The sequence below is a fragment of the Spea bombifrons genome, chromosome 2, assembly GCF_027358695.1.
Source record: "Spea bombifrons isolate aSpeBom1 chromosome 2, aSpeBom1.2.pri, whole genome shotgun sequence".
Lineage (NCBI taxonomy): Eukaryota > Metazoa > Chordata > Amphibia > Anura > Pelobatidae > Spea > Spea bombifrons.
The window spans coordinates 27681731-27707524 of NC_071088.1; the positions used below are offsets into that span (position 1 = coordinate 27681731).

Here is a 25794-nt window from a genome sequence, read left to right on the forward strand (position 1 = left end):
TGTCAGTGAAGGAAAATCTTATTGCTTCAGCATACCCAGAGACATTTTGGACAATGCTATGCTTCCAACTTTGTGGGAACAGTCTGGTGAAGGCCCTTTTTTCCAGCATGATTGCGCCCCAGCCTACAAAGTCAGGTCCAGCATGATTGCGCCCCAGCCTACAAACCAAGGTGCATAAAGACATGGCGGATGAGTTTGGTGTGGATGAACTTCACTGACCCACACAGAGTCATGACCTCAACCCCATCAAACACCTTTGTGATGAACTGGAACAGAGATTTTGAGCCAGACCTTCTCACCCAACATCAGTGGCTGACCTCACAAATGCTCTACTGGAGGAATGGGCAAACATCTCCACATAAACACTCCAAACTCTTTTGGAAACCCTTCCAAGCTGTTATAGCTTCAAAGTGGGGGGACCAACTACATATTGTCATAAAAGTCCCCGTTGGCGTAATACATTTGTCCATATAGTGTACCTAAATGTCTGTAAAATATTTTGACCTGTTCTTTATAGAGACTCTCCTCCTAGCACCCCATGTGTTGCAAAGTGATTCTGTGAAAATAATTCTGCAGAGCCACACAAACTCTTCCACTTCCATGATCTCGGCTTAGCCTATTCAGCTACTTATTTAACAATATGTTATCTTGGTGAGGCTTAATGCCTAAAGAAAAATAAATAAAAATATTTTATTACAGAAAGCATAAAAACATCTGCAAGATTTGAAAAAAGAAAAAAAAAAAGTTAACACCTATAGGCAATACTAATTTTGATTTAAGTTTATTTCTAGTGACTGAGCCACTTTAACGTATGATCTGGCCGCAATCTCTAAGAACAGAAAACCAAAATATGTTGGTGTAAACAAATGGAGAAAAGGGGGAAAAAAGCCAGCTAGTTCCTAAAGGTCTGAAGATCAAAGCAATGTGAAATTTGTTGGTTGTTCTTAATCTGAACAAACAGTTGAAGGAGAACTAGCATTAGGAGAGAATCTTGAAAACCAGCCCTGGCAGAAGCAGTTCTTTTCCAATATATATACATACATATAGTATATGTAAAATGATTTATTTAAGATACACTGCTAGACACGTGTTAAATCACACCCTGGATAAAAACATTTGGCAGAGCTAGTAGTTGAAAATATCTAGGTCAGTTCCAGCTTGACAGATGCTGATAATCTTCAAGAACCTTTCTTTAGTAGGAGCAATGCTGATTTTATCTTTCTCTGCCTGTAGAGGCAGTTATATAAATTGGCTTTAGGGAGAATTCACTTTTACGATTTAATGCATCATACTAGCATTTGGTAAAGGAATAATGCTAATGAAGACCTGTCATGTAGCCCACATTTCCAATAACGCTTAGCTACCGTTTCTTACTTACTTAAAATAAAATATCTCCAAACTATTTCAAAGATTTCAATGCAAACATTATACCACTTTCATTAATGGAACAATCATCCACCCCTTATGAAGAAGTATATTCTTAAAAATACTGAAGTTCCCCCCTGGAGAGCTGCTAGGCCAGGTCAATTTGCTGAACTCTTAATGCCGGACGTTAAGCAGCAGGTAAGTTATTGGAAAGCGTTACAGTCTGATTCACTATTTAAATCCCTGAAAAAAACCTAGGATTTTGACTTTTAATTCACACAGAGAATATTTAGCAAATTACGAGCATACCTCGGAACTGTCTGGATTTCACCCAGAGAATCCGGGAGAAGCTCTGCTTTTCCGGTTCAACACATTCATTCTCTGGGTAGCAGGAGCCCACCCATTTCCCACTTATATAGAGGGTATTTCCAACACGTCAGCTTGATTGCTCACCGACATTAGCAGGAATGTCCATGATGTCACCGGCCCGCCCACTGACATCAGTAGGCAGTTTTGACCGCGTCCCGCAAGGGTAGGCTCCTGGTAGCCCAAAAGTTCTCAGGTATGAGTATAAGAATATAGGAATTATTCTCCTAGTTGCTGATAAATATTTAATGTTAGTAGTACGGGTTTGTCCGTGGTCTTTGTTGAGCTGACTCGACAACAGGGTGTCGGGTGCAATTTTATGTCTTCAACACCACCGCTTTGTATAATATATAGGAAGGTAGTAGACTGAGTAAGCACAACAGCAGGAGAAAATGGTATAGGCACATAGCTATGCTGAATCTAAAACAAGACCATGGACTGATTCAAGTTTGAGTTTTTACATTAGGAACAACGGGCAAACTGGATAGACCGAATGCTTCTTATCTGCTATCAAATTCTATGTTTCTGTGTGTTTTCCATGATCGTATCACCAGATTCTTCCATGTAGCTCTATAAAAAGCTTCTGATGAAAAATAAATGAAATGGATTGACAGCAAAGCTAATAATCTTTACGCCACTAAAGCAAGAGCTATGTGCTAACAGCTTTAAGGATTAACAATATCTTGGAAAAATGCTTTATCTGTGTGAAGCCAGCATTGCTTCCAAGGCCAAATTTAACACTGGCAGAGGCTGATGATTGGGTGCAGGGAAGAAGAACGAGGGATACTAAATTACTTTTCTAAACATAAAAAAATGGTTTCAAGTAGTAGGAAATAAGGGAAAAGTTATCTACCTTCTCATTCTGTAACTGGATAATAAGTAGTTTTTCACACATAGTCTTTGTCTGGAGACATCGGTCTCAAAGGATGTAAAACATGTTTTTAGACATGACGCTGGCATTGCTAAAGTGTGGATTTTATTTTGTTGTTTTGTTCTGTTTAGTCAAGCAAAGGTAACTTGTTTTGAACACATTTCTACCAACATGTTGGGTAGACTTGCTTTACCTGGTCACAGGGTCACAAGCATTTACTAACATGGATTTGTACTTAAGCAGGATTCATTGACTTTTATTAAAACGTGCTTTAACTTAATGAGGAGAAATAATACAGACCCTGAGAGAATGAAGATGGTGGCTCCCATGGTAGAATAGGTGGATTTCTAATACACACACATTATATATATATATATATATATATATATATATATATATATATATATATATATATATATATATATATATATTACATACATATATATATATATATATACACATATATATATATACACACACACACTGGCTTATTAAGTGGGCAGAACTGTAAAATGTAGGAAAATTACAGATCTCTTTTAAAAGTACCATATTTAACATTTAATGTAAGCATAGTGAGAAGAAGGCCTGAGTAGGGGATACACAGCAGAACTAGATGCTCACTTAGCACTTCTGCGACCTAATCCTTGATCTGACTTAACTCTCTGCATCGTAAAGAGTGGAAATAGAACAGGACTGAGCTTGCTCCTGGTGTTTAATCCTAACTAAGCGTCCACATATAGAATGTGTTCCATAGTTGCAGTGACCTCTGGTAATACCTGGATAGTAGTGAGGAACACAGCTGTTAACTCTTTTGCCTCCTTTACGTCTCCTAACTCTGCATCTGTAGACTCAGGAAGACATCATCTGCTTCAGTAGTACTAGGACTTGAGGTTTCCCTTACCTTGTTTGTTAATGCTCACCCTGAGTGTCCAGAAACACAGTGTATTGTTAAAGATCCCGTTATGAAATTCTATTTTAAGTATCATTGTTGCTTGATTATAAGACAAGGTTTTTTTCAGAACCTCAGATTTGTAGAACCACCACACAACCGACTAAACCCAGGGGCTTGTCACTCACCCTCACGCTCTCTCACGTTCCCTCTCAATGTCTCCCTACCTTCCCTGCCAACCCGAAGAAGCTGCAGAAAAGAGACGGGGAGACTGAAGCGGCCGGCGGAGGAGGTAGGAAGACATTGACAGTGAGCGTGAGAGAGACTGACAGTGAGCTACAAAAGCAAAAACAAATGGTTTTATTGTTTTTCCAATAGGGTCGTCCTATATGCCGACATTTTCCTTTTTTCATTAAAAACAGGGTAATCAGGGTCATCCTATAATAGAGCAAATACTGTATATTTTAAATAGTGGAATAGTCTTTTTACCATCAATAACAACACAAGTCTGACATCATTACATAAACCCATGTACTGCTGCAATATTTCTACTATCAGAGTTTACATTTACAAAAGGATACAATTCCATGTAGGAGGGAATGCAAACTGTTTCCTTGGAGAATTCTACAGGGCAATAAAGCATTTTCAGCTGTTCCTCGTAGAGTGTCAACGCCTCAGTCAGGTTTACACAGTTTCCCTGTGGGGAGAAAAGGAAAGGTGAATTATACGGTTATTGACAAGTATTATAAACGATGGCCTTGTGAAGCAAAACAGCAAGAACACATCCATCACTAAGCATTAAACTAATTCTCTTATGGCAACAACGAGTGGAATACAAGCAGAATTGACCTAGGCACCTCTAGACAGGAATGACACACATACTGTATATATGAGCAGCACCACGCCACTCATCTGGCATTTCAGACACAACCCAAGCCGTGTTTTCAGCTATGTACCATCTTTGGATCTAAATATCCACATCTCAGAAGTCGTCACAAAGCACATAAACACTGGCACTCAGGCGTGGTGATATTATGGAGAAAACAAAATAAAAGCGTCAACTTGTGCGTGCCTAGTAGCAATTACAGAAGCCATTAGCAGCAGATATCACTTACGCCAAATTCAAAGCACACACAGTATACACACTTTGTACTATAAACCTCTTAAGATGTAGGCATTACATCTAATGTGTTATACCTCTGGTTATTTTACTTGAAACCATAGTTTATACCAAGGACAATTCCACTGAACATATAACAAGGCAATTATTATTTATTTATTTATTTTTTACAGAAGAGGTTGTAATTCTACTTTCATACGATGCTGATGGTAGGCAGAATAACTGAGGAAATTTGCTATTAAGCCTCTTACGGGTCTTCAAACACAACCTAAATGACATGCTAGACATGAAAGTTTGAAAACAAAAAACATCCTGCCTGCTGTATCATTTCACGACCCTCCCTGCCTGGAGTAATTACAGTTACATTCTTTATGTTCTGTAGGGGGAACCTTCCTGTCGGAGTCCAGCCATGGGACGAATGCTGATTCATGCTTTGCTCTTAACTATTTGAGTGTCCAACAGATACGCAACACGACTGCTCACCGCTTTGTATAGGACTAATCTTATGGTAACCTTGGTTAATATGTATAAATTTGAGCAAATATAATTTATTATTTAATTGTAGTAGTAACTGTTTGATATTACGGAAATATTGCTTTTTTGGACTAAAAATCAACCAGGACCAGGTTTTGTATGAGGACCTTATGAGGAAATATGAGGACCTTGAAGAAGCCACCTATGCATCTGTTGCCTATGTGGGGACATTCACTGGTCTTTTGTCTTGTAGAGGTAAAACTCGGAAACGGTTCTCATTGTGTGTGACTGCTTTAGTTTCCTCGCTCTTGCTACACTTTCCCCCTAAGCCAAGTTTTACTGTTTTCTTCTTGTATTCTAAAGTTTCTGCTTTCGTGAGAGTGATCACCTTCAGAATAGGGTCATGAGACAATGAGGATTTAAATATATATGTTGCAGCTGGATAAAACGTTTATTCAGAGCTTCAGTCATCTCCTCAGCATTCATAAGGTCATTTTTAAGCTAGTCATATGGCTGGCATCACATGTTTATCCAGTTGGAAGTAATTTACAAATAATGCTGTTCCACATTATAAATTAACATGGCTACACAGAGGATAACCCGTTAAACCTGCTCAGACCACACATTATTTACCCTGTAGCTCTTTAATGTATAGTACACTCATTTAGCATTTGTCCTGGAATCTTACTCCCTATGTTTGAGTAAAGAACATAAAATATGGTGACAAATGTATCATGTTTTTTAATGCCAGACACCCCTGACATTAACAACCCTAAACATCTGGATAAACGAGCGCACACTTGAACGGATGGTGGATTGATGGACAGATAGAGAAAAGCAGACTGAAAGACATACAATGACTGAAGAGCTACATGGATAAGTGAAGCAAGCGAGTTAAGGCATCTGAAGGACCAAAGCCAGTTGCTACAAAATAGAATGGGGGGGGGGGCAAGAAGCTCACCTAGTGGTTTCGCTATCTAGGCAGAAAAAAAATAATTGATGTGGCTGTTCCTTAAAAATAATTTCCCCTAAGCACACCGCCATGACAATGATATAAAATGAAATGTAACCACCAAAATGCTATGCAAGCAAAGTAATGCTTAAATTAAAAGATTAGTCGTAATTTATTTTTTTCCTGGAATATTCTGGTCAACATCTTGCCACTTTAAGTAGATGAACACAAATTTCACATATTACAAGACAAACAGGCAAAAGAGAACACAAGCCCTTCTAGGAGTTATTGTACCCTAATAAGTGCATCCTGCACAAAATGTAACACTTTTTGATTTAGTTTCTAAAACTCACAAAATAAAATTTCATTTTGTCCGACATCCTGACAATGACTTGCGGTGTATACAAATCTAACAAACAAAAAATTATAAGAATGTAAGAGTGAGTACAAAACAATGCAAGACCTAAATCAGCATTACATCATTATACCTTTATGGGGGGGGGGTGATCATTGTTGGAACAGACCATTAACTTGCATTTAATCATAATAATTTCATTTGTAACTAAAGAACAAAGCACACACTGATATTAAAAAGAGTCTCATGCATGCCGTTTGCGATCACATGGTTACATACACATTATTATTCTGGATTAAAGCCGACACAACACAGTCTTCTAATTATAGCGCTGTTTTTTTGGCTGGAGTAATTATACATTCGGAAACTCTCCTTGCATTTGAAATTAAAGTATTTTCCGTGAATCACTTTTTCAGGGTGGCATTTCCGATTAACCATTTTTAAACTTTTGTCAAGAAACACAAGATACTGTGGAAAAAAGGAAAGGGATTATGGAAGATATGGTAGATTGTGTGCATTCTCTTTCTTGTCACAAACCATCCATCATAGCTCTGTACTTCATTATGATTCCTTGAGCAAATTGCTATTAATAGTCCTGCCTTAGGGTCTTGAATTGTGTTATTTGTCCATCTGGCACTACAAGGATTAGCATCATTGTAAGGCTACACACTTTGCGTGGTGAATTACAAGGTTCTAGGCACATAGGGCTCAATTCAATGGACCTGACTAAAGCTAGTCAGCGTCGGAAAACACAGAACGGACATTCTATACACAGCATGAACATACCGATTCAATGCCTCTATATATATGCTTCAAAAAACTTCAAGGGGCAGGGAAACGACTAGATAATGCTGCCTGTTCCACAGTGAGACATAGATCTCAGCTTCCCTGAAGTAAACTAAATCACTACAAAATTACACTAATAAAACAATGTATCTCATTAGTTTATGAAACTGTTAGTATATGGCCAACTGAGGAGAGTTCAAAGATTCCAATATACTGATATGAATTTTGAAACAGCTGCCTCAGCGAAAAAGCTGCAAGGGTAAATCAATGTCAGGTTTGAACAGTATCAATGTATCTATTACTTATACAGCTAAGCCATTCTCCTAGCCAGTTTTAGTGGCTTCCACCCTGCATACACACATAAGCCGCTGAAATGAATCTTTCTGCGTGACACATTTTTTCTACTCTGCAATCTTTTGGTGTGGTGAAAATGTCATTAGGATGTAAGCCCCAAAAGGTAGACCGGCATTAACATAAGGCAACCCTGAGCAGGGCACCTAGATGGTAGGGGCACCTCTGCCAGGATGTCTGTTGGATTAGTAAGGCGGTATACACGAGGAGGCTCCAAAACCAGAGTTAGCCACAATTGACTCAATGACCTGACTAAACTTTAATTGATCTTAATGGTGTAAAACCAAATAAACACACTGGACAAGTAAAGCAAAACCTTATAGCAAGGGTATTTAACCCTCTCAATGCTGACCCAGTGACTTTGTCAAGTTCTGTGAATAATAGACTTAGAATTATAAGAAGCAAATGAGCCCAATTTCCGAGTTGCTGAGATCCTTGCATACTGTTAAGGGATTTCTGCCAAAGCAATAATTGGGCATTCAGTACTGTTCTGGGATCTCCACCAACTTAAATTAGAAACATGTGTCTGTCATTTTACACTTTAGATACCTCAGGTCTTTTTCTACAGTCCCTTTGGTCTAACTGCTGGTAAAGAGGTTTGGCTGCTCTCAAAGCAAACCCTTGTGGTTTCATTACGTGATATGGTCCTTACATGCATTTTGGCTCATACCCTTTATTATCTTTTAGTCAAGGACTTAATTGTGCCGCACAGATTTTTCTGACTACAACCAGATTTTATGTCTTAAAGGATATGTAATTTAATGTATATATATATATATATATATATATATATATATATATATATAGAGAGAGAGAGAGAGAGAGAGAGAGAGAGAGAGAGAGAAAAAGAGAGATAAATATATATATATATATATATATATATATATATATAGTTTAATAAGCTTCTCATAACCGTTATGTCAGTTCATCCTAATAAAAAGCAAGGTGCCCCTCCCCCGTAGGTGCTGGCATGTGCCCTGCTCTCCCTGTCATGACAGCAGTGCTATTGTGACATCATCAGAGCATAATAACCTCACACTGGGCGTGGAGCTTCAGTACTAGAGGAGACAGCAAGCTACTTGTAGTGACTGAACCTCCAGTAGTGCAAAAGATTAGTAAAGAGACTGACTTTTATTTCTTCATTTTGACCCATTTCTCCTCCTGCTTTTGTGATCGCTGAGTGAGGCAAGTCAGGGCAGATATTGTCGCAAAAACAACTGACGAGATGGGGACAACACTAGGCCCCTGGGAATGGATGTGTACCTGCTGCAAAACCACATGTGGCCTATGCCGGCGTGCCTGCCCCTGCGCCTGTTCCTGCAACTGTCCTTGCTCCTGCAAGTGCCCCTGCAAGCGCAAGTGCCCCTGCGACTGCCCCTGCGACTGCCCGCGGGACTGCGACTGCCCTCGCGACTGCCCCTGTGACTGCTCCCGTGATTGCTTGTCAAACCTGTGCCCTGAAGAAGTGAAGGTCGAGGAAGTGAGCGCCGAGGATTACATTGACAAGGACAAAAAGGAGGTGAGAGCCCAACTCCGAGAGGACAACGCGGTGAAATCTTCTCTGAGGAGCTGTGGCGCCTTCACCTTTGGGTTGATTCTCACCGCCATGTATGCGGCCATCGTCCTCTTTGTGAAGAACTATAGCCTGAAGTACTGCATCGTGTCCTCAGTGGTCATCTGCATCCTCCTCACCCTCGGCATGGCCTTCTTCATGAAGATGCGGGTCACAGTGTTCCTTATGCTGCCCCAGCTCTTCTCAATTGAGGGCAAGACCATCGTGCTCCTGGTCGCCTTCTCGCTGGCCTTACAGGGACCTGCAGCCAACACCTTGGAGAATTTCCGGCGCTCATCTGAGTCCGTGTCCTGCGGCGTGGAACTGGCCATGAACCAGACCAAGGAGCTCCTGGAAAAAGTTAAAAGGCCGTTAGTGAGTGCGCTGGATATTCTGAGGAACATCGGCCAGAGGCTGAAAGGAGTGGCCGATCGGGCCAGAAAGTTCTTCAAGACGGTGACAGACGGAGTGAAGCACATCGGACGTGTCCTGCGGAATGTGTGGCGTTTTATCGCCAATATCGGGGAGGTCTGTAACGAGGAACTGGAAGTTCCCTATCTAAAGTGCAGGAAAATATTTGACACGGCACGGAATCAGTGCTTCCAGGTGATGTCATTCTTGTCATTCCTGTGCTACATTGTGGACGCCTTCAAACCGCTGTGTGGACTGGCTAAAACCGTTACAATCCTATGCCTCCTGCCAAAGTATCTCCAGAAATATGTCCGAAAGCATGTGAAAAACCCCATCATCAACATGCTCCGCAACATCAAGGACAAGTTTGAGTTTAACGTGACGGTTATTCACGACTTCGACATAAACCTGAACTCCAGCAAGAGCATCAAGCAGGTGGCAGTCGGCATCATGAGCGAAGTGCAGAGCACACTGAACCCCTATCTGGATGTGCTCAGCATGTTCAGCTATTCAATGACATTTGTTTGCCTCTTCATCTACATCATGGCCGCTCGGTACCAGCGCAAGTACCTCTATGAAGATAACCACGACAATATCTACATAACGCGGTCCTTCATAGAGCTGGACGTGATGAGAGCCAAGCAAGGGCGCAGAACCCTCCTGCCCCTTTCCGCCAGAGAGGCCTACAACTTCATCCTGCCAGGTTCGCTTTACCTGACCAAACGTGAGAGGAAGGGATATTCTTTTGACATCATCAACGTCTTCCGAAATGTTCTGGTGGTCGCATTTATGATGGTGATTGACTTCATCATCTACTGGGTGCTGGACATGGTGTATTACCTGCTGCAAGCGGACGTGGTTGCCAGAGCTCCGGTGACGTTCTCTGTGCTGATCAACGGCTCCGGTTATGCCAGCGAAATCTTCTCCAATGTGGTGTCTGCGTTTGACATCCTTCAGAGAGGGAACTTGACAGTTTTGTCAAAGAAATGCCTAGTCGCTCCGTCCGCCCCAGACTTTAAAGGATACATACTCATAGGTTCAATGTATGGCCTGTGCTTCCTCATTGCGATATTTGGCGTCTACATACGGAGGCTGCAGCGCGTAATCTGTGCCTATTATTACCCATCCCGTGAGCAGGAGCGCATCTGTTTTCTTTACAACAACTTGATAACCAAACGCACAAACATTGAGGACTCCTTGATCAGGAGCGTGAGGATGAATGCAGAGGACGGGGGGCACTCTAGCTTACTGCAGGTCCTGGCGGCAAAACTCCCCGGGTGCCGCTGGTTTGCCCAGCTGTTGGGCACCAATGAGCAGTACTGCATGGCATGTGCCAAGATAATCACTGGCAGCGAGGGGCAGGACTGCGTGGCCTGCATCACCCCAGGCTGTAAAGGGATGTACTGCAGGGGCTGCTTTGAGATCCTTGATAACATCTGCACAATTTGTATGGCTCCACTGGCATACTCTGAGGCTATCGAAGAGGAGGTCGACTCCAGTGACGAAGAACAGGTCCACCTCTGGATCGATGCCATGAAAACCATGAAGGCTGAAGAGAAAGGAAAGAGGAAGAAGCTGAAAGAGGTTGTGAAGGATCGCCTCAAACAGGTTCTCCGTAGCCAGGGTAGCAGAGCAGCGTTAGGCGAGAAGCTCCTGGAGAAGTATAAGGAGGAGGTCCGTGGCAGGGAGGAAGATGAGAGCTCAGGAATCAGTGAGGTTGAATCCAGTGAGGACTCTGAAGATACAGATTTTGAATATCAGAACTCAACAGAGGACACTGACTCTTCAGATTCTGAGGACCACACGACCCCCCCATTCACAAAGTGGACAGAAGCACGAAGGAAGAGGGATCTGGTCACCCCCGCGCGGCAGAGGTCACCCAGGAGGAGAGGACGGCGGGCGGTGAAGAATGGAGGTGGAAACTAGAATGGAATTCAGAACTATACCCACCCCTTCTTCTACCTAAATTTCCTTTGTAATCCCTTCACCACCAAGTGAATCGGCTTGCATCCTGTTCCTGCTGGTTTAGACCACAGTGTTTTGCGCCTTTCACTCTTAAATAAATTTTGACTTTGGGTTTGGGAAAACAAATAGCAGGTTTCTTTTAAGACATTTTAAATGTTCTTTTTTTATTATTTTTTTAGAAAACGAACAAAAAAGGATTAATATTTCAGGTCTACTGTACGTATTCCTTTCAATATTTAATGTCCCCAGATGTGAGTCATTACTGCCAACTGAATGCCCAATCCATTCTTATGACAAGCAGATCCAACAGAAGCTAGCACTTTAGGTCAGTATTGCTGACAGTAGATCGTCTATACCTGCTGAATACAGAACTAGACTGATGCATCATTTTCAAAGCCATTCGCATCTGGGAGGTATTTAGTTTTGCTGGCTTTAATCGCCAAATTCACAGGTTTCAGCATCTCTTTAAATGTAATACTTATATTTTAATGCTACCGAAAAATATGTAATGGGAAAACTAAAAAGAAAGTTACCCGAATGGTCAATTCCCGCATTCAGATTCAATGGTCATGTTGTAGTATAAGCTGCATAGCATAGTCCCAGATGTTTATGAGTACTAATGTGTACTGCTTTTATTTAAATTGTAGTAGATATGAACATAGGGATAAAAAAAAGAAGATGAATTCAAGGGATATGACAAGACAAGAATTGACAGAGAGAGCCCTGCTCGCAAGCTTACAATCTTGAGGGAATGGGGTGACAAACATAAGGCACAGAGAAACTGTGAGAGGTAGTGTGATGGTTGTATCAATGACAAGGAAGTTCTAGCAGCTAAGATGGTATGCTTCTCTGAAGAAGTGGGTTTTGAGATGTTTCTTGAATGTCGGGAGGGAGGGTGAATGCTGAAGGTTCCTTGGGAGTAGATTCCAGAGATATATGGCAGCTCGAGTGAGATCTTGTAGACGGGAAAAGGAAGAGGTGATAAGTGAGGAGGAGTGCCTTAGCCCATGGGAAGAACGTAGGGATCGAGTAAGAGAGTATTTGCTAATGAGGTCAGAAATGTATGGAGGAACCGTATTATGGATGGCCTTATATGTCAGTACCAGGATTTTAAATGTAATTCTAAAGGCAATTGGGAGCCAGTGGAGGGTTTCACAGAGTGGGGAAGCAGAAGAGGAGCGACGTGCAAGGAAGATAAGCCTAGCAGCGACAGTTGAATGCCAACCAGAAGAGTGTTGCAGAAGTCAAGACGGGAAATGATAAGTGAATGAACCAGAGTTTTTGTGGATTCTTGGGTGAGGAATGGGCGGACACGAGAGATGTTTTTTAGGTGCAAGCGTCAGGATCTGGCGAGGGACTGAATGTGAGGGATGTAAGTTTGTTTTATTAAGGGTTAGCACTGGAGAAAAGGATAAAAGGTGGTGGTCAGACAGAGGGAAGGGGTAGATGGAGAAATCTGAAAGGGAGCATGATCTGGAGAAAACCAGATCAAGTGAGTGTCCCTCAGACCAGAGGAGGATGTCTGGAGAAAACCAGATCAAGTGAGTGTCCTCAGACCAGAGGAGGATGTCGGGGAGAGGAGTTTGGAGCTAGCAGAGTTGTTATATATATCTAAAGGAATGTTAAAGTCACCCAGAATAAGGCAGGGGATATTAGGAGAGAGGAAGAAAGGGAGCCAGGCAGTCAAAGAACTGTGAGGTAGGGCCTGGAGGGCGATATATGACAGCAATTTGAAGAGAGAGTGGAGAGAAAAGATGGATTGTGTGAACTTCAAAGCAACAGAATGAGAGGGAGGGAGGGCTTGGTATATGCTGGAAGGTGCAGTCAGGTGAGAGAAGGATGCCTACACCACCACCCTTTCTGCCATCAGGCCTAGGAGTGTGGCATCCTGTTATCTATGAAATCAAAGAGTATTTTGTGGGGGGGGGGGAATCAGAGCTTTTGGCATACAAAGAAGAATGGATCCAGCCCCAAAATACCTTACCAACGATTAATGCATATTAAAGTACATAGGACCTACTTGAATATTTTGGGGTTTTGTTTACGTGAAAGAAAAGGAATAAACACCTGCTGGAGACACTGCGGCTCCAGACCTGTTCAATGGAACGCATCTCCAGCAAATCAAAAAGCTGAGGGCGGGGAAACAGCGCAAACGAGTTCTGATTAATCGCTCTATGCTTTTGCATAAAAAACAGGAAAATAATAGGTGACCCTCGGCTATCACAAACATCAAAAGACATATCGTGGCTAGAGTTTAACTTTAACCAATCTAGACCTTAGTTGGGTTTTCTCCACACTGTCCATCTCTCATTGTAATGTAGTGTAAAATAATTTAACCAACAAACTTTAAACAGAGTTTAAACACAGGTTTACTTTGAATCTACTTAAAATACATTTTGGGAACCTTTAATACCTTTCACTTTCCTAGATTTCCTTTCAAGTCCTAGATTTTGCAGTTCCATACACTAAAACATATGCCACGATGTTTAAAGATTACAGATTTAAGACATTAATAGTCTATACTATCAGCAAATTACCATAAGCCGAAATTCACATAAGCAGTAAACGACTACCACAAAATCACACCACAACATACATCATGAGAAAGGACTAATCACGAATTAGCTCAAAGGAAAAATACAACCATTCCAGATAACCTATATAAACTCCTGCAGAATAGTTAGACAATGACCTGTGTATGTAATACTTGTTGAGCTTCAACACAGGGCTAAGAAGCAGGAGATATTTAGAGAAGGGGGGGGGACTTTAAACTTTAACAAATACCGCATCTTATTTTATCAGTGCATTTAGCTAAATAGGGATGATATGTATGTGCAAACGGTTAGTGGTGCATTTGACGTGATGTGATGGTGCTGCGTAAGGTAGGTATTCCATCTAACCTTACCCCACCGGGTGGCTTTTGGGTCACTGGACTCTCTGCCTGCCCATGGACATTTGATGCCTGCCTGCTCCTCTCTTGACTCCCACTTATCCCTCAATTGAGGACCTATTTATCCTGGGCACAACATCAGCCTCCATGCCAGATCATCGCAGTTCCTGGCTTTGTTTGTTATTGGCATATCTGATTTTCTAGCTTTGACCTCTGGTGTGAACTTTGACCCCTGCTTTCTCCAGTCCTTTGATCTTGGCATGTTTCTGACTATGGCTGTTGTCCTCCCCATTCCCCAGACCCTGGAATGTTTGCCATAGTTTACACGTAGCAGTTTCTAAAAGGTGAATGCTCATAAAAATATTCCTAGATCCACCCTTTGCTTGTGCCCTCCGTGGACTGGGAGAGAGTAACACCTCGAACTAGATTGTTAACTTAAGGCTACTCAAACAAATATAGGGCCCCTGAAAATGTATCACTTGTCCCAATGATGTTTCAGATAAGGCTAAACAGGTATATTTGAGTTGACTAATTTGAGTTTAATAATTTGAGTGCACATTAGATATTCTAAGGGTTGTTTAAATTAAACCCAAGTGATTGGGATATTGAGGGTAGGTACGTAAGGAAGGGTAGGTACATTGGAAAGATAAGTTGCACTTTGAAAAAGAAAAAAAAACACTCAACAACACAATCAAGAGAATTCACATCATAATGGAATCTGCCTCCAGTACTCTCGGTCACTTTAATGTAACGTAAATTAGGATCGAAGTCTCCAATGCTTAAACAGTTAAGTTTGTTACTGTCTACGATAAAATCTATTTTGAGTTGTTACACTACCAGAACACTTCTGTGCTATCCAGAAGTTAAAAAAAAAACATGAAAAAAAGTTTTGTAATGCCCTGCACTTCCTAAAAACCACAAATACAAACAAAGCAAACGTAGCTATTTTCTGAAGACAAAAATGTGCGTAGTTTGGATAGTATTTTATTTCTAGCCTGTTTGTTTTCCTCATACGATTTGAGATAGCTCAACGGACGAAGAAAAAAAAAAAAAAAAAAGGAAAAAAGTGTTTGCTTCCGGGCATCTGAACAACCACAAAACATGTAGGAAGAAGCCGGATGAGGCAGGAATGTTTATCCAGGTATATTTCTAAAATCAGCTATAAAAAAAAAAAAAAAAAAAAAAAAATTAAATGGGGGGTAGTGAATTCTTTTAAGAACCATAATTCTATATAACAATCTTTTGCCTTATATCTCAATTTGTACTGTAAGAGCTGAATATTCAGTTTGCTTCCAATTATATTCTCCTCGTGTCTAAATATTCTTGAAAATAGACTTGTGTTGCAAATCTAAAGATAAGTTTAACCAGTATAAGATGCAGGAGGTGTTGAATATAGCCTGTATTAAGACAGATGGCACCCGACCCAAGTATGAATAAGTGAAATAGTGGTTTTTAATGTTTTATAAAATAGTACCATTAAATCATCCATAAAAAAAAACCTGCCATCCATTTTTTTAAAGAGCCCTGAGAGTAAATCAAATGAAATGTAATTGCACAACTCACTTTTAGAATCTTTAATTACTTTTACCGGAAGACTGGGTTAGAATGACAAAAGAAAACCAAGGATTTTGATTTAAAATGCACATACACCGATTTCGATTGAATTAAGAGCTGAAGTCATAAATTCCCAGGAACGTCCAATTAATGTCTTTATGGTCTATCTAGGGTTCCTGTGGTTCCTCAGCTTCAGTTCTAGGTCTACAGCAGCACCAAACCTTCTTACACCCCTAAATTATCTGGAGCATTAGACCATTAATACAGGACCATATTTTAATATTTCATTGTATAAATATGAGACTTTGAAGTTTTTGTCTAAGTTTCTTTATTTGGAATGACCTATTAATGAATGTATGGGACTAAGTCACAAAGGAGTTTGAGTGTTGTCAGAGTTTATGAATCCATGATAAATCTGTACCCCAAGAGGTATATTATGCCATTGCCAATAGACCATTCAAGTATATGGGGAAAAAACAGAGGAGACAGACAAAAGAGAGAGGGCAAATTTTGGTTAATATAAGCAGTAAAAAAAAAAAATAAGGAGCTTGAAAATCCCCCCTTCCCTTCTTTATTGCCTTGAGGTGATGCGACTTATTTAGAAATGGCTTAACCCCAATGCTGTGAGAGCCAAAAACCCAGGCTGTGCGAGAAGGAAGAAGTTTTATAAGGAAATATAAAAAGTAGTATAACATTGTGAGGCAGTGAACTTCGCTTCCTTCTGTTCTGTAATGAATTACAAAGAATAAGAAAAATCTGCACAGCTGCATAATGAACTGATTAGACCACAAGAAGAACGGGAACGCCAACAGACCTAAACATGCTTTACTCTTTATGCAAAAGCTTTAGTTACATTGCTCCATAACATGAGAACAGACATCCTGTCTACACTTTACATGAATATTCCACTTGATAATGGCTATAAGGGACATCGGAATCATCCTTTATTTCACTTGGGTAAAACGTGCACCTAGATTTCTTTTCTTTTTATTAAAAGGTAGCTTATTAAAAGTAGCTTTTTGAATACAATGATATGCCTGGAATCGGGGGGAAAAATTACTCAATTTTCAGCCTTTCCAAATTCCATAAAATGTAAAAAATGTATTGTTTCTTTTCAATCAGAACACTAGTCTATGCTCAGTTATGCTTCAGTAAAATTATAGATACATAGATTACTGTTCAACAGAAACATACATATATAGTTCTTGGGTTTGTTGCCTCTAGGAGAGCACAAAGACAGGGCGTATAAAGGACCATCAATACACCAGGTGATGGAGTCCAACAACAGATTGGATTACAACATACATTACAAATAAATTACCCCCTCTAATTAATTTAGGAACATCCAGTTGGGTGCATAACTACTTGGTTTCTAAATCTTCCACAGCTCTCTAAACTTAATAATGAATATAAAATATTCAACCAAAATCTGTTGGACGTTTACAGAATTATGGCAAAGAAGAGGAATGAATGGACTGAAATTTAGTAGGCATGTACCATGCATCATCAGTCTTGAACCCTATGTAAATTTACCGATGAATAAGACGGTATTTGCTCAGCTCCTGTTGAGTAAAATGGGATTCTACCGTGCGTGCGCGAGAAGAACCCAGTAGATTCTGTTGCGGAAGAAGTTAAATGGGAAAGAAGAACTCGATATAGATGGTTCTAAAATGCACATGGCAATATTGCAAAAGAAATTATAAAGGATTTTTTTTACCCAATAACTGATTCGGCACGCTTGCCTCATACAGCTTAGCTATTACATGGGAAGGATCTCCAGAGACTGAATTATTTCCTGCTAGCAGAACGTGATAAATTTTGTTAAGACTCATTGCTGTAATCTATAATACTATTTACCAACTCCCTCAAACGACTGCAGCCATCATTTTAAAATATTGAAGAAAATGTCAGCATTTATCTTTGCTGACAATACTGTTGCTATTTACTACAAGCATAAAATAATATTATACATATTGACTAAGCGGGATGGTGCAGCTGGGGTTTTATGTATAATGAAAATAAGGCATAACAGAAGTTGCCGTGATTCATTCGCATGTCGACTGCGTCAATAAATAAGTTTTATAACATTTCTAGTGTTTACGTGGACTAAGTAAACATAGGGCTGCAAGTATTTTGAACACAGACCTAAGAATACAGTTTTATAGGATGATAATAACAAGTCAGAAATCTATTCATTATAACATCTCGGTATGTCCTTGGCTTATTATAGAAAGAACATTCTTATTTTTTGTGTCTAAACACTGAAAGCAGATCGTAAGACTTCATGTTGCGGAGTTCCCTTTTCTTCCTATTCTTCAGGATTAAGGGTGGGTATAAATGGTATGTATATTTTTATTTAGAATTATCGCTTTATATTCTCGGTATACAGTAATAAAAGGGGCGGTACAGTAAATGCATATAATATGTACAGCAATCATATAAACAATTTGATTGGGATATCATAGGCAAGAACACATTAGGAAAGGAAGTATCTTCCCTTATAGCGCTTACCATCTCTTACCAGTTCCAACAAAATGTATTTTTTTTAAAAGTTCAAAAATATAAAAAATAAAAGTTTATTTTATGAGCATGTGCTAAAATTAGCGGATAGATAGGGCAAACAACTCAACAAACCAATGCATGGTGGGTATCACTGGACCAACCTACGTTTTGTCTTTAAGCACATTTACCGTATTGGCTCGGATATAGGCCGCACCCGGATATAGGCCGCACCCTAAAAGTTAGGTGCTTTTTTAATGAAAAAAGTTTCTGCCCCCCCCGAGATATGCTGCCACGAAGATGTACCCCCCCGAGATATGCTGCCACTCTACCCCCCCGAGATATGCTGCCACTCTACCCACCCCCGAGATATGCTGCCACTCTACCCACCCCCGAGATATGCTGCCACTCTGTCCCCAAGATGTCCCCCCCCACCAGACTTACCGGTGCAGACTCCACAGGGTCTTGCGGGGCCGGTGGGGGACATCTACACATAACACGTATTTAACTTCCGGTGCCGGCACTTCCGCCGTGGGAAGTACCGGCAAGGAAGATTGTACGCGCAGATGTTCACCGGCAGCGGCGACGCGAGCAGAAACAACCTCCACTGCCGGCACGTCTGCAAGATGTGCTTTAAAAATCTCCCTTGCCGGGACTCCCCCCGTGGGAATTCCCGGCAAGGGAGATTGTTAATGCACATCGTGCAGACGTGCCGGCAGCGGAGGCTGTTTACGCGCATCGCCGCTGCACGTCTGCACGATGCGCTTAGACAACCTCCCGTGCCGGCACTCCCCCTGTGGGAAGTGCTGGCAGGGGAGGCTGTCTGGGCACATCCGAGAGTAGGATACGGGTCCCCTGCACCACTGCGGGGGATCTGTATCCTAACCGCACTGCCTGCCCAGTGCCCGGGACTGCATGTCCCGGGCGCTGGGCGCTAGACCCCGAATATAGGCCGCACCCCCACTATAAAGACTTAAAGTGGGGGGGGGGAGTGCGGCCTATATTCAAGCCAATACGGTATTTACCTCTACATCCCACACTGAACACATGGAGGACAAACAATGCATTGCACTCATGCATTTTAACCTGAGAGCATCATAAACATACAACATTACAACAGCCACAAATGGAACAGGGTGCGAATCCAGCAATTATTTTGCACCAAACACCTCTAGAAGAATATTAATCCAACCACGGAATGGATTATGTAACTTGGTAACAGAATACGAGCTTTTCTGTACGATATAATAATACGCCTGAAGAACAGACCTAGATAGTCTTGCTGGCAGCCTGTTATATACCAGTAAAGGCATCATCTTTACCAAATTTATGGATGTTTTTTTCCCAATAGAACCCCCAAGTATACTTAACATTGGAGTCTTGGACTTGTTCAAGAAATTAACGCAGCATAGTACTGGAATTAAATCCCCTCTTTTGCTCATTTCCATTATTTGTGCTAATTGTTACTTTTTATTTACACAATATGTATTTGAAGACTACTCATAGTCAATATATCCCTGACAGATTATCCTATGTTAACCATTTAACTCCCTGTAAGAATGTGCATTACTAAAAAGTTCTTCACACAGCATCAAGTATGTCCACAACACGTATTCAAACACATTGCTTCAAATTGCATATGAATGAGCACCCAGTGCGAAACGCATTAGGAGTGTCGGGCTAAAGAAGACCATTATCATCAAAGCAAAGTTTATGGTATTTATTTGATGGTAGTCCTCTTAAGTACCCGTGTTGCCCATATTAAAATTAGTTATAGTGAAGATCTTCAAGATGGTTTTTATTTATTTAATGTATTACCAGTGTAGAGACTGCACAGTATTACAAATAGATGTTCTATAACACTTAGGGCACATACAATGCGTTAAGGGGGAAAAAAAAAACTCTTGATGCAACGGAAAATAAAAGTGCCAATGTTATGAGAGGTAAAATTAACTTATCACACACATTGCCATTACGGAGTACGGGAAACTGGAAGCTTCATAAAAATGCTTGGGCATTACAACTGTGCTGGACAACCACCCAGAGGATGGCAGCCAAGACTCGGAAAATGTTATTGCCCAGCTCTGTGTTATGTATATTAACCTCTTTGGGTATACACACCCCGAGCTCGCAAATGAATAAAGCTAGCCCCCAAAATTGTCTGTCTGGCTTCTAAACGTTAAATATATTTGCACATCCCTGAGTCAAATAAGGTGGTCAATAAACAGCTTATATAATATGATATGAGAGGATATGTAAGGATTTTAAACATGCTGTACATACAACAAACAATGCCAACCCCAAGGTGTTTCTTATTCTATGAAACCCAATGTTGGATGGGATTTCTCTGCTCATACTGTGGTCCCGCGGTGATTCCTCATCTTCTTTGTTTAACAATGGTAAATAATGTTTTGATTCTACTGAGGAAAACAATGCAGATGCAACACATTCCAGCCCGGAATACCCTTGATTCCACTATTCCTTTCTGATTAGGGATTTGATGAAGAAAATGCCAAGTAAATGTCAGCTCAAACCACAGAATGCACATGAACAATTTGTCTTGTGAGCAGAGAGCGTAAGCAAGCAGGGATCCTTTGTCTAGACGTAAGCAATAAGCACAGGAACTGTCACGGTAGCAAATTTATATGTATGTTAAATCTAATACATTGTAAGCTAGCAAGAGCTAGTATCTCGTAACGTGCATGTAATATTAATTTTCTGTTTCCCCTATTGTAACATATCTGACATATCATTAAGCTGCATATTCTGCTAGCCGTGCAGACAAAGCAATATAAATGATCAACAAGCATTGCTTTCTCTGGGTACCATGCATTATTACCGGGCTGATTTCATTTATTGGTGTGACCCGTTTCCTTAAACATTTAGATGACTTCAAACACCAATCTAGTTGTTGGTACAAATGATTATATAAAAAGAAAGAGCTATATAAATCAATCGCAATATAATTTAATAAATACCAGGATCAATATCAGTATATTACACTTAACATATTATTTAACCTATTATTGCATCTAAGACTTATTCAATACACACTCACTGTCCATACATTTTTGGAGGTTTTTAACACTAACAAAACACTATATCATCAGCGGCTACTGGCAGCCCGTGACGGGGTTTGTCCTACACTGCTTTAAGTAATCATTTTTCTTTAAGGAAAATTGACAATAAAACCTAAGAAATAACACCAAAAAATAGCCATATATAGGGAAGGTCCGCGGAAAAGTCGGTTCAAAGAGATCATATATTGGCCTAATCAGTCTAGTTATTTCTCGCAATACATTCTACAATTAAATGTGCTTATATCGCCCCCTAGTGGGAATAAAAGCAACAACACCGTGTCTTTATGATATACAGCAGAATTTAAATCATGCATAAAAAGTGCTAAACATAGTAAATTAACATACCTTCAAGACAGGTTGGAAAGACATGATTATTAAATGTTTTCATCTCAGTTATTGTATATATATGTATTATCGATAATCTATAAATATTTAATCTAATTTTGTTTTCTAAGTTGTTTGGAGAAAAAAAAAAACAGACTTCATCAAACTGATATAAATGTCAGGCACACAAAAAATAAATAATTAAAAATTGAAGGACTAATACAGACCATAAATGACACTGATGTATAGAAACTCCTATGTTTTTCAGAAGGGAAACACCAGTGGTGCGCATGACTTTTGCAATGTGGTCTTTAAGAAGACATATAAAGTATAGGGCTTCTGGGGGGGAAGCAGGTTTCTGACTAAAATGTCAGGATTTGTAGAAAATGATATTTAAAAGAGGCAAGGTGGGGGTGTTGGTCCTTGGGACCCCGCACGCTAACAAAGCTGAGCCCAGACACAGATATATAGGCAGCACTAAAATGGATGTTAATAAACCAAAAGATACCTTTTTCTGCTGCCAAATGCCACGAGAGTACGCTTCTGCTGCAAAACCTCAATTCCTACAAACAGCACAAAGCTGCTTTTCCCTTTATTATTATTATTATTGCTCTATGTATAAAGTAAGCTGCAGAACGATAATGTGAATTGATGCTGACCTTTAAAATAAATAAATTCAAAATGAAAACTTCAGTTTGGTTATACAGGTATTAGCCAGCGACCTTCAATTTCCTTTAGTTTTTTTGCAGCTCATCAGAAGGCTTAGTATTCTGCCACTAATAAACAACATGACATTCTCTAACATCCCAAAAAACACGCAAAACAAAAGCGATGCTTTATAGTCTACAAATAGCAGCAAAACACAGGAACCTATGAACAGTTTATCTGCATTTGAAAACGTTGTGATGTATTTCACCACTCTTTTCTTTGTATAATGTGTTATTTTGAAATACATTTCTAAGGGTAAAAATGGACCGGAGAAGCAAAACCTACACACACACATTGATGAAAAGATAATCAATCCTATAATGTTACATCTCAATGGTTCTGAAAGTTTATATCACATAACTAGAAGAGAAGTCAAGAAAGAAGGGTTGGCAGGAGATGGTGACGAGCCCTAGTGTTGCTCTGATTTGTAGAATCTGCGGTTATTATTTAATGATTTATATAGCTCCACCATATTCCACAGCACTGTACAACAGGACATGGCAAGTGGTGCATCACAAAACAATGACTTGGTCAAAAGAGCTTACAATCTAGACTTTTCACTTGTAATCATTTCTGTGTCCCCTGTGTACACTTTCTTAGCAGTTTATTTGGGTGTGGAAACAGTCAAGCAGTATTTTCAGTATGCCGTGTTATTCGGCCATACGTTACTTGCCCCTTGAAACGTGCCTGAATCCATCCGGGAGGCAGGTTAGTTGTGTGTTCTCAGTATGAGCGGAAAGATGATTTTTAAGGACACCAGAACTGTTCCTTTAACTGCATTACCTTAAAATATACCTAGACATAGCATTTTACACAATTCAAGAACTAGATCAGGAAAGGTTTTAGCATTAACCCCTGAGACTTGAACCCCAGTTTGACAGATTCAGAGACTGGCTGTTATAACTTTAAGCTTCTTGGCTAGCAGCTTGTTCAGACCACACAACTGGAACCTATTATTTAATTGTCCTTACAATTAACAGACTATTCCTGACACCCACTCCTAGGTGCTCTGTTGTTAGTGTCTGAACCTCTCAAACAGCTCTGTTCCTGGGTTTTCCCGTCTCCCCTGGTGCTGATCTCTGACTTTGCCCTCTAAAGCTCCTGACCCCCTGTACAACTTTGCAGACCTCCAGGTGCTAACTATGGCTTTTCATCTTGACAGATAATGCTTTGCCCACCTGGTGCCGAACCCTGGCCTGTCTGACTTATAACCTGTATCAAGTACACTGTAAACACCTTCAGCCGACCTCCCGAGTCCTGGATGATATCTGAGAAGCATCTACTTCTTACTCTAGAATTACTCTACTGTATCCCTGTGTCTTCTGATCTAAGTCCTGAGTGCTGGTCATCTACCTTGTCTTCATTTACAAAAGGCTGATGTTACCACGTTGTGTTAAAGTGCAAGGTGGTGGTCATTCCTTACCAATTCCTGCCTATCCTTAAATACTTTTGACAGTTTTATGGACTAAATTCCAATAGGAATGTTTCACTCAGCAGTGTAATTCAGCATATTCAGCAAATCGAACACTGTTTAATTCAGCAATTTACAACTTTGCAAGCCTATAAAGCTGCGGAATGTACACAAATTCAGTTTTGGGGCCATTTGACAATATCATCTGTGACATCTACGTTACAAATCAGGTATCTATTACATCACTTTCCAAAATGTAAGATTTTACCTGAGTGAAGTACTTTCCATCCTGCTTCAAGACTCTTATGGAAAGATCCAAAATCAATCGCAAAAAATCCCATGTTGAATCTGTGCAAATAATGCAAGAAAACGACAATAAGCAAAAATAATCTCCAAAATATCTAGTGTATTTGCCTAGCCAAATAATCATTATTTGTAAAGTTAAAATAAACACAGGTACTATTAAATGTGCGCTTTAACGCATACATGGTGCCCCCCCTGCAAATACATGGGGGATCCCGCAGGATCCCCCTACACATTTGCCCCTTTCCCACCCCCAGATTTGTTGCATTTTTGTTTAATTTTAAAGAATGTGTATTAAATAGTTTAATATACTATATTTGGTTAGGCTGTCAGGGACATCAAACTGCCCTAGTAATAAATGCATTTATATTACCAGAGATCTACAAGACTAATCAACACTTTATCATACTGATCTGTTTAAAATATATAGTGTGCTAATGATGAACGGATTTTTATTTTTTTCTTGCTACAAACTTTTGTTTTAAATAAATAAGTGCCTCCAAACTCCCAGTTTAGTGAATAGAGCCCAGATTGTTTTACACTCAAGAAGAGGAAAGATAACTGAATACATGGAGTGATAATTCTCAGGTTTCGAGCTATCTGTGAATACTCCCTAAAGGAAACACCAGTACATGCAAAGAGGAAGGAAATTATATTATTCCTATATAACACAATGTATGAAATGAAACCTTGTGATTTACAGCCGAGTACAGAACAGCATTTTGTTAAGAAATTTCCACACGTCTAAGCAAACATGATAAAACCAAACCGTTTGCAAATTCCAGGAACTAATTTCTCCACATTCGCCCTGAGGCACTGGATACACGGAAGCCGCGCTATGACGGCGGGTATAAAATTCACATTACGCGGTATTAATCTGAAGAAAAAGGCGGCCATGGAACAATGGTTATATGTCTATTGTACAAACACAGAAATGACTCAGACTAATACTGCAGAACAAGTAGAAGGAATAAAACAGGCATGGTAAAAGTTAATGAGCAGTGAAATGCCTGGCAACTCATATTATACTGCTGCTGTATACCGAATCGGGGGTCTACAGAGACCTTTCATTTGAGCACAGTAGCATCTCCAGGAATGGAACTTGGACCTAGTGGCACGCCATCTGAGGTTTTATCACCAAAAAATTTCATCAGATTTTAAGGGACAATCTAATTTCCCTGACACTCCCTTGTAAAGAAGAATGCATATTAATATGAATGCTTAATTACTAAATTACCTACTGATCAATTTTCCTCTTTTGAAGCAGGTGTGGACGTCATAATTCCTCTCTACAGCTTACCCTGTACCCTATCTAGCATGGTCCCTCCTCTCCCCAGCACACTCTGACTTACATGGTGGTGGTGATGATAGGAAAAAGGTAAATCCCTCTTTTCTTTCAGTTGCAGACTTTTAAGTTACTTTGTAGACTTGTGACAATGGACCAAAAACGATTTGGACACGTTTCATTTTGTTTTTGAACAATGAATTCCATTTCCTGCCCATTCGCCTCCTGTGAACCTTCTCAAAATGGTGGAGCTTCCAGGCACGCTCTCTGTCCCGACTGGAGG

At 40.2% G+C, this 25794-nt stretch overlaps 1 protein-coding gene across 1 annotated transcript in view; it reads right to left on the reverse strand.

Annotated features, from left to right (window-relative positions):
• The window catches only part of SMS (spermine synthase), a 57743-nt gene that overhangs the window by 3331 nt on the left and 28618 nt on the right, over positions 1–25794 (reverse strand). The window contains exons 9-10 of the mRNA XM_053457275.1: positions 24192–24271; positions 4073–4188 (exon numbers count right to left, since the gene is read on the reverse strand). Coding sequence (XP_053313250.1) covers positions 4073–4188; positions 24192–24271 — 196 coding nt within the window. The remainder of the gene's footprint in view (positions 1–4072; positions 4189–24191; positions 24272–25794) is intronic.